General features: G+C 47.1%; 1 protein-coding gene across 4 annotated transcripts in view; it reads left to right on the forward strand.

Annotated features, from left to right (window-relative positions):
• The window catches only part of jade3 (jade family PHD finger 3), a 97,785-nt gene that overhangs the window by 21,260 nt on the left and 64,081 nt on the right, over positions 1-12,444 (forward strand). The window contains exons 4-6 of one of the 4 annotated variants that reach the window (XM_055941223.1): positions 6,835-6,992; positions 7,107-7,297; positions 11,683-11,894. In XM_055941223.1, coding sequence (XP_055797198.1) covers positions 6,835-6,992; positions 7,107-7,297; positions 11,683-11,894 — 561 coding nt within the window. Of the gene's footprint in view, positions 1-6,834; positions 7,020-7,106; positions 7,298-7,343; positions 7,938-8,972; positions 11,152-11,682; positions 11,895-12,444 lie in introns of those variants that run through there. The other 3 variants (XM_055941225.1, XM_055941226.1, XM_055941224.1) reach the window with 3 other exon arrangements.

Below are 12,444 nucleotides of genomic sequence, written 5' to 3' on the forward strand. Positions count from 1 at the left end.
CACACACACACACACACACCTCACTGAGTGTTCTTTACACACACACACACACACACACACACACACACACACACACACCTCACTGAGTGTTCTTTACACACACACACACACACACACACACACACACACACACACCTCACTGAGTGTTCTTTACACACACACACACACACACACACACACACACCTCACTGAGTGTTCTTTACACACACACACACACACACACACCTCACTGAGTGTTCTTTACACACACACACACACACACACACCTCACTGAGTGTTCTTTACACACACACACACACACACACACACACACACACCTCACTGAGTGTTCTTTACACACACACACACACACACACACACACACACACACACACACACACACACACACACCTCACTGAGTGTTATTTACACACACACACACACACACACACACCTCACTGAGTGTTCTTTACACACACACACACACACACACACACCTCACTGAGTGTTCTTTACACACACACACACACACACACACACACACCTCACTGAGTGTTCTTTACACACACACACACACACACACACCTCACTGAGTGTTCTTTACACACACACACACACACACACACACACCTCACTGAGTGTTCTTTACACACACACACACACACACACACACACACACACACACACACACACACACACACCTCACTGAGTGTTCTTTACACACACACACACACACACACACACACACACACACACACACACCTCACTGAGTGTTCTTTACACACACACACACACACACACACACACACACACACACACACACACACACACCTCACTGAGTGTTCTTTACACACACACACACACACACACACACCTCACTGAGTGTTCTTTACACACACACACACACACACACACACACACACACACACACACACACACACACACACCTCACTGAGTGTTCTTTACACACACACACACACACACCTCACTGAGTGTTCTTTACACACACACACACACACACACACACACACACACCTCACTGAGTGTTCTTTACACACACACACACACACACACACACACACACACACACACACACACACACCTCACTGAGTGTTCTTTACACACACACACACACACACACCTCACTGAGTGTTCTTTACACACACACACACACACACACACACACACACACACACACACACCTCACTGAGTGTTCTTTACACACACACACACACACACACACACACACACACACACACACACCTCACTGAGTGTTCTTTACACACACACACACACACACACACACACACACCTCACTGAGTGTTCTTTACACACACACACACACACACACACCTCACTGAGTGTTCTTTACACACACACACACACACACACACCTCACTGAGTGTTCTTTACACACACACACACACACACACACACACACACCTCACTGAGTGTTCTTTACACACACACACACACACACACACACACACACACACACACACACACACCTCACTGAGTGTTCTTTACACACACACACACCTCACTGAGTGTTCTTTACACACACACACACACACACACACACCTCACTGAGTGTTCTTTACACACACACACACACACACACACACACACCTCACTGAGTGTTCTTTACACACACACACACACACACACACACACACCTCACTGAGTGTTCTTTACACACACACACACACACACACACACACCTCACTGAGTGTTCTTTACACACACACACACACACACACACACACACACCTCACTGAGTGTTCTTTACACACACACACACACACACACACACACACACACACACACACCTCACTGAGTGTTCTTTACACACACACACACACACACACACACACACACACACACACACACACACACACCTCACTGAGTGTTCTTTACACACACACACACACACACACACACCTCACTGAGTGTTCTTTACACACACACACACACACACACACACACACACACACACACACACACACACACACACACACACACACCTCACTGAGTGTTCTTTACACACACACACACACACACACCTCACTGAGTGTTCTTTACACACACACACACACACACACCTCACTGAGTGTTCTTTACACACACACACACACACACACACACCTCACTGAGTGTTCTTTACACACACACACACACACACACACACACACACACACACACACACACACACCTCACTGAGTGTTCTTTACACACACACACACACACACACACACACACCTCACTGAGTGTTCTTTACACACACACACACACACACACACACACCTCACTGAGTGTTCTTTACACACACACACACACACACACACACACACCTCACTGAGTGTTCTTTACACACACACACACACACACACACACACACACACCTCACTGAGTGTTCTTTACACACACACACACACACCTCACTGAGTGTTCTTTACACACACACACACACACACACACACACACCTCACTGAGTGTTCTTTACACACACACACACACACACACACACACACAGACCTCACTGAGTGTTCTTTACACACACACACACACACACACACACCTCACTGAGTGTTCTTTACACACACACACACACACACACACACACACACCTCACTGAGTGTTCTTTACACACACACACACACACACACACACACACACACACACCTCACTGAGTGTTCTTTACACACACACACACACACACACACACACACACACACACACACACACACACACCTCACTGAGTGTTCTTTACACACACACACACACACACCTCACTGAGTGTTCTTTACACACACACACACACACACACACACACACACACCTCACTGAGTGTTCTTTACACACACACACACACACACACACACACCTCACTGAGTGTTCTTTACACACACACACACACACACACACACACCTCACTGAGTGTTCTTTACACACACACACACACACACACACACACACACACACACACACACACACACACCTCACTGAGTGTTCTTTACACACACACACACACACACACACACACACCTCACTGAGTGTTCTTTACACACACACACACACACACACACCTCACTGAGTGTTCTTTACACACACACACACACACACACACACACACACACACACACACACACACACACACCTCACTGAGTGTTCTTTACACACACACACACACACACACACCTCACTGAGTGTTCTTTACACACACACACACACACACACACACCTCACTGAGTGTTCTTTACACACACACACACACACACACACACACACACCTCACTGAGTGTTCTTTACACACACACACACACACACACACACACACACACACACACACACACACCTCACTGAGTGTTATTTACACACACACACACACACACACACACACACACACACACACACACACACACACACACACACCTCACTGAGTGTTCTTTACACACACACACACACACACACACACACACCTCACTGAGTGTTCTTTACACACACACACACACACACACACACACACCTCACTGAGTGTTCTTTACACACACACACACACACACACACACACACACACCTCACTGAGTGTTCTTTACATACACACACACACACACACACACACACACACACACACACACACACACACACACACACCACACTGAGTGTTCTTTACACACACACACACACACACACACACACACACACACCTCACTGAGTGTTCTTTACACACACACACACACACACACACACACACACACCTCACTGAGTGTTCTTTACACACACCACACACACACACACACACACACACACACACACACCTCACTGAGTGTTCTTTACACACACACACACACCTCACTGAGTGTTCTTTACACACACACACACACACACACACACACACACACACACACACACACACACACACACACACACACACACACACACACACACACCTCACTGAGTGTTCTTTACACACACACACACACACACACACACACCTCACTGAGTGTTCTTTACACACACACACACACACACACACACACACACACACACACCACACTGAGTGTTCTTTACACACACACACACACACACACACACACACACACACACACACACACCTCACTGAGTGTTCTTTACACACACACACACACACACACACACACACACACCTCACTGAGTGTTCTTTACACACACACACACACACACACACACCTCACTGAGTGTTCTTTACACACACACACACACACACACACACACACACACACACACACACACACACACACACACACACACACACACACCTCACTGAGTGTTCTTTACACACACACACACACACACACACACACACACACACACACACCTCACTGAGTGTTCTTTACACACACACACACACACACACACCTCACTGAGTGTTCTTTACACACACACACACACACACACACACACACACACACACACCTCACTGAGTGTTCTTTACACACACACACACACACACACACACACACACACACACACACACACACACACACACCTCACTGAGTGTTCTTTACACACACACACACACACACACACACACACACACCTCACTGAGTGTTCTTTACACACACACACACACACACACACCTCACTGAGTGTTCTTTACACACACACACACACACACACACACACACACACCTCACTGAGTGTTCTTTACACACACACACACACACACACACACACACACACACCTCACTGAGTGTTCTTTACACACACACACACACACACACACACACACACACACACCTCACTGAGTGTTCTTTACACACACACACACACACACACACACCTCACTGAGTGTTCTTTACACACACACACACACACACACACACCTCACTGAGTGTTCTTTACACACACACACACACACACACACACACACACACCTCACAGAGTGTTCTTTACACACACACACACACACACACACACACACACACACACACACACCTCACTGAGTGTTCTTTACACACACACACACACACACACACACACACACACACACACACCTCACTGAGTGTTCTTTACACACACACACACACACACACACACACACACACACACACACACACACCTCACTGAGTGTTCTTTACACACACACACACACACACACACACCTCACTGAGTGTTCTTTACACACACACACACACACACACACACCTCACTGAGTGTTCTTTACACACACACACACACACACACACACACACACACACACACACACCTCACTGAGTGTTCTTTACACACACACACACACACACACACACACCTCACTGAGTGTTCTTTACACACACACACACACACACACACACACACACACACACACACACACACACACACACACACACACACCTCACTGAGTGTTCTTTACACACACACACACACACACACACACACCTCACTGAGTGTTCTTTACACACACACACACACACACACACACACCTCACTGAGTGTTCTTTACACACACACACACGCACACACACACCTCACTGAGTGTTCTTTACACACACACACACACACACACACACCTCACTGAGTGTTCTTTACACACACACACACACACACACCTCACTGAGTGTTCTTTACACACACACACACACACACACACACACACACACACACACACACACACACACACACACACCTCACTGAGTGTTCTTTACACACACACACACACACACACACACCTCACTGAGTGTTCTTTACACACACACACACACACACACACACACCTCACTGAGTGTTCTTTACACACACACACACACACACACACACCTCACTGAGTGTTCTTTACACACACACACACACACACACACCTCACTGAGTGTTCTTTACACACACACACACACACACACACCTCACTGAGTGTTCTTTACACACACACACACACACACACACACCTCACTGAGTGTTCTTTACACACACACACACACACACCTCACTGAGTGTTCTTTACACACACACACACACACACACACACACCTCACTGAGTGTTCTTTACACACACACACACACACACACACACACCTCACTGAGTGTTCTTTACACACACACACACACACACACACACACACACACACACACACACACACCTCACTGAGTGTTCTTTACACACACACACACACACACACACACACACACCTCACTGAGTGTTCTTTACACACACACACACACACACACACACACACACACACACACACCTCACTGAGTGTTCTTTACACACACACACACACACACACACACACACCTCACTGAGTGTTCTTTACACACACACACACACACACACCTCACTGAGTGTTCTTTACACACACACACACACACACCACACACACACACACACACACACACACACACACACACACACCTCACTGAGTGTTCTTTACACACACACACACACACACACACACACACACCTCACTGAGTGTTCTTTACACACACACACACACACACACCTCACTGAGTGTTCTTTACACACACACACACACACACACACACACCTCACTGAGTGTTCTTTACACACACACACACACACACACACACACACACACACCTCACTGAGTGTTCTTTACACACACACACACACACACACACACACACACACACACACCTCACTGAGTGTTCTTTACACACACACACACACACACACACACACACACCTCACTGAGTGTTCTTTACACACACACACACACACACACACCTCACTGAGTGTTCTTTATACACACACACACACGTCAGCTTCCTGAGTGCTCCGGTCAAAAGTAGTGGACTATGTAGGGAATAGGTTATCATTTGGGACACAATGTAATAAGTCTGTCTCCTCTCTCTCTCTAGGTGTTCAGGAAAGACCTGATCAGTGCCATGAAGCTGCCAGACTCTCACCATGTCTCCCCTGAAGACTATTACCTGCTGGGGGACACCTGGAGACAGGAGTGGGAGAAGGGGGTGCAGGTGCCGGCCTTCCCCGAAACCATCCCACTCGTCTCCATCAGGTAACCCTCCCACGCCGCCTCCATCAGGTAGTCACACCTCGTCTCTGTAGCTCAGGAACTGATTTCTCGGAGTAATAGACACCGCTAGCCATCTCTTATTGCGTGTGTCTGTAGGAACGTAGCGGAGAAGCCCAAGGAGGTGTTGTTCACCCTACAGAAGAGGTATATCCAGTGCTGGAGTCAGACCTCTACGGAGACGGGTTACGTTAACATCAAGGAGCTGGCGGAGGCCATGTGCTCGTATGACCTGGATAACATGGACCTCTACTGGCTGCAGGCACTCAACGCTGAGCTGGGACACATGGGTAAGGACTCAACGCTGAGCTGGAACACATGGGTAAGGACTCAACGCTGAGCTGGAACACGTGGGTAAGGACTCAACGCTGAGCTGGAACACGTGGGTAAGGACTCAACGCTGAGCTGGAACACGTGGGTAAGGACTCAACGCTGAGCTGGAACACATGGGTAAGGACTCAACGCTGAGCTGGAACACGTGGGTAAGGACTCAACGCTGAGCTGGAACACATGGGTAAGGACTCAACGCTGAGCTGGAACACGTGGGTAAGGACTCAACGATGAGCTGGAACACATGGGTAAGGACTCAACGCTGAGCTGGAACACATGGGTAAGGACTCAACGCTGAGCTGGAACACATGGGTAAGGACTCAACGCTGAGCTGGAACACATGGGTAAGGACTCAACGCTGAGCTGGGACACGTGGGTAAGGACTCAACGCTGCGCTGGGACACGTGGGTAAGGACTCAACGCTGAGCTGGGACACATGGGTAAGGACTCAACGCTGAGCTGGAACACATGGGTAAGGACTCAACGCTGAGCTGGGACACATGGGTAAGGACTCAACGCTGAGCTGGGACACATGGGTAAGGACTCAACGCTGAGCTGGAACACATGGGTAAGGACTCAACGCTGAGCTGGGACACATGGGTAAGGACTCAACGCTGAGCTGGGACACGTGGGTAAGGACTCAGCGCTGAACATTAACTAGGGCACATGGGTAATGGTGTGGGGGAGAGGAACATTAGCTAAGACACATGGGTAATGGTGTGTGGGGGAGAGGAACATTAGCTAAGACACATGGGTAATGGTGTGTGGGGGGAGAGGAACATTAGCTAGGACACATGGGTAATGGTGTGTGGGGGGAGAGGAACATTAGCTAGGACACATGGGTAATGGTGTGGGGGAGAGGAACATTAGCTAAGACACATGGGTAATGGTGTTTGGGGGAGAGGAACGGGAGAGGAACATTAGCTAAGACACATGGGTAATGGTGTGTGGGGGTGAGGAACATTAGCTAAGACACATGGGTAATGGTGTGTGGGGGAGAGGAACATTAGCTAAGACACATGGGTAATGGTGTGTGGGGGTGAGGAACATTAGCTAAGACACATGGGTAATGGTTTTTGGGGGAGAGGGACATTAGCTAAGACACATGGGTAATGGTGTGTGGGGGTGAGGAACATTAGCTAAGACACATGGGTAATGGTGTGTGGGGGGAGAGGAACATTAGCTAAGACACATGGGTAATGGTGTGTGGGGGTGAGGAACATTAGCTAAGACACATGGGTAATGGTGTTTGGGGGAGAGGAACATTAGCTAAGACACATGGGTAATGGTGTTTGGGGGAGAGGAACATTAGCTAAGACACATGGGTAATGGTGTTTGGGGGAGAGGAACATTAGCTAAGACACATGGGTAATGGTGTGTGGGGGTGAGGAACATTAGCTAAGACACATGGGTAATGGTGTGTGGGGGAGAGGAACATTAGCTAAGACACATGGGTAATGGTGTGTGGGGGTGAGGAACATTAGCTAAGACACATGGGTAATGGTGTGTGGGGGAGAGGAACATTAGCTAAGACACATGGGTAATGGTGTGTGGGGGTGAGGAACATTAGCTAAGACACATGGGTAATGGTGTGTGGGGGTGAGGAACATTAGCTAAGACACATGGGTAATGGTGTGTGGGGGTGAGGAACATTAGCTAAGACACATGGGTAATGGTGTGTGGGGGTGAGGAACATTAGCTAAGACACATGGGTAATGGTGTGTGGGGGTGAGGAACATTAGCTAAGACACATGGGTAATGGTGTGTGGGGGTGAGGAACATTAGCTAAGACACATGGGTAATGGTGTGTGGGGGTGAGGAACATTAGCTAAGACACATGGGTAATGGTGTGTGGGGGTGAGGAACATTAGCTAAGACACATGGGTAACCAGATTGCACACCTGAGAGAATACTATAGACATCAAGAAAGCCAGCTGGTTGATTATTGACAAGTTTTTCCAACACTTTTGATAAACAGGGCAAGATGATATAAATAGGCCTATAACAGTTAGGATCAGCTTGATCTCCCCCTTTTAAATAAAGGACGAACTGTGGCTGCCTTCCAAGCAATGGGAACCTCCCCAGACAGGAGAGACAGGTTAACAAGGTCGGAGAAAGGCTTGGCGATGAACCTTAAGGTGGGAGATGAGGAAATGGCTGAGTCAAATAGGAAATCCTGACTTAATGAAGTGGTGATTAAAGAGCTCAGCCATGTGCTTCTTGTCAGTAACAACCACATCATCATTAAGGGACATGGGCAGCTGTTAAGAGGAGGGTTTATTCTCCAGGTTTTTAATTAACCGTTTTCCAGAACTTCTTGGGGTTTAGACCCACAGAGAGAGAACTGCTCCTTAAAGTAACTAACTTTGGCCTTCCGGATAGCCTGAGTGCACTTATTTCTCATTTTCCCGAACGAGAGCCAGTCAGCCTGAGTATGCGTGTGCCGAGCCTTTCACCAAATGAGGTGGAGTAACTCTGCAAGATCACGGTCGAACCAGGGGCTGAACCGGTTTATAATTCTCATGTTCTTTTTGAGGGCGTGTTTGTTCACAATACCACTGAAAATATCAAAAAAGAAGGTCCAAGCGTCTTCGACAGAGGGGGACACGCTGATTCTCTACCATTTTACAGAGGGGATCAAGCTGATTCTATACCATGTTACAGAGGGGGTCAAGTTGATTCTATACCATTTTACAGAGGGGGTCAAGCTGATTCTATACCATTTTACAGAGGGGGATCAAGCTGATTCTATACCATTTTACAGAGGGGGGTCAAGCTGATTCTATACTATTTTACAGAGGGGGGTCAAGCTGATTCTATACCATTTTACAGAGGGGGGTCAAGCTGATTCTATACCATTTTACAGAGGGGGGTCAAGCTGATTCTCTACCATTTTACAGAGGGGGGTCAAGCTGATTCTCTACCATTTTACAGAGGGGGGTCAAGCTGATTCTCTACCATTTTACAGAGGGGGGTCAAGCTGATTCTCTACCATTTTACAGAGGGGGGTCAAGCTGATTCTATACCATTTTACAGAGGGGGGTCAAGCTGATTCTATACCATTTTACAGAGGGGGGTCAAGCTGATTCTATACCATTTTACAGAGGGGGTCACGCTGATTCTATACCATTTTACAGAGGGGGGTCAAGCTGATTCTATACCATTTTACAGAGGGGGTCATGCTGATTCTCTACCATTTTACAGAGGGGGTCAAGCTGATTCTATACCATTTTACAGAGGGGGGTCAAGCTGATTCTATACCATTTTACAGAGGGGGTCAAGTTGATTCTATACCATTTTACAGAGGGGGGTCAAGCTGATTCTATACCATTTTACAGAGGGGGGTCAAGCTGATTCTATACCATTTTACAGAGGCCAGTTCATGAAGGAAGGCTTTCTCGTTAGTTTTTTAGCAAGCATCTATGACAAATCAGGACAGGTCATTTCACTGAGCAGCCATTACGAACACAGGCTGTAACACAGTGATCACTAAGGTCATTACAGAAAACACCAGACTGATACCCATCAGGATTATTTGTGAGGATAACATTGAGGAGAGTAGCCTTTTCTGGGTGTTTGGAGTCATACTTTGTGGGATTGGTAATAATCTGAGAAAGAGTTTGGGAGTCCCGTTGTTTTAGGACCTGGTCAGGTGGTTTAAGCATGTCCCAGTTTTTAGGTCACCAATCATGTCCATTTAATTGCATTTACCACAGGTGGACACCAAGTTGTAGAAACATCTCAAGGATGATCAATGGAAACAGGATGCACCTGAGCTCCGTTTTGAGTCTCATCAAATGGTCTGAATACTTATGTAAATAATGTTTTTTTTTTTTTTTTTTTTTCGTTTTTAATACATTTGTAAAACTTTCTAATAACCTGTTTTGGCTTTGTGATTATGGGCTATTGTGATGTCATTATGGGCTATTGTGATGTCATTATGGGCTATTGTGATGTCATTATGGGCTATTGTGATGTCATTATGGGCTATTGTGACGTCATTATGGGCTATTGTGACGTCATTATTGACGGAAAACAGTTAATACATTTAGAATAAGGCCTGTCTATATGAGGTTTATATGAGGTCTATATAAGGTTTATATAAGGCTGTAATGTAACAAAATGTGGGAAAAGTCAAGTGGTCTGAATACGATCCGAATGCACTGCATGGCCTTAGAGAAAAGAGGGAGGTTTGGAGCTCTAGCAACAGTGATCTGACTGGGTGTATTCCCAAGGGAGGGGCCTGTAGACGAGCTGTGTTTTTGATTGGTGTATTATTCTGTCTCCCAGGGGAGGGGCCTGTAGACGAGCTGTGTTTTTATTGGTGTATTATTCTGTCTCCCAGGGGAGGGGCCTGTAGACGAGTTGACGCTGGAGCGCACCATGGAGGCGTTGGAGCGTCAGTGCCATGACAACATGAACCACGCCATCGACACGGTAGAAGGGCTGGGCATCGAGTACGACGAGGACGTCATCTGTGACGTGTGTCGCTCCCCCGACAGCGAGGAGGGCAACGACATGGTCTTCTGTGACAAATGTAACATCTGTGTTCACCAGGTAGGAACCTTATAACTATAGAATGTACTAGGAATGATAAACTGGGTGGTCCCTGCCCTGGATGCTGATTGGCTGACAGCCATGGTATATCTGTGTTCACCAGGTAGGAACCTGATAACTATAGAATGTACTACTAATGATAAACTGGGTGGTCCCTGCCCTGGATGCTGATTGGCTGACAGCCATGGTATATCTGTGTTCACCAGGTAGGAACCCGATAACTATAGAATGTACTACTAATGATAAACTGGGTGGTCCCTGCCCTGGATGCTGATTGGCTGACAGCCATGGTATATCTGTGTTCACCAGGTAGGAACCTACAAGCGCTGATTGTGCGCCTAGCGGCTATTTTGAAGAAGGCTTTACTTTACTTTACTTTACTTTACGTGCAATGAGAGCTGTGTGGTTGTTTAAGATACGTTAGTTAAATGCGCTGGTTATAAGGCGCTCTTGATACGTGCTAATTAACTCCAAACGGAAATGCTTTTTTCTACACATACCCAGTTCTCTGGCGTCAGAATTATGACAATCTTTCATCCCTCAGTTGAAC

Source organism: Salvelinus fontinalis, chromosome 12 (assembly GCF_029448725.1).
Source record: "Salvelinus fontinalis isolate EN_2023a chromosome 12, ASM2944872v1, whole genome shotgun sequence".
In the NCBI taxonomy this organism is placed as follows: domain Eukaryota; kingdom Metazoa; phylum Chordata; class Actinopteri; order Salmoniformes; family Salmonidae; genus Salvelinus; species Salvelinus fontinalis.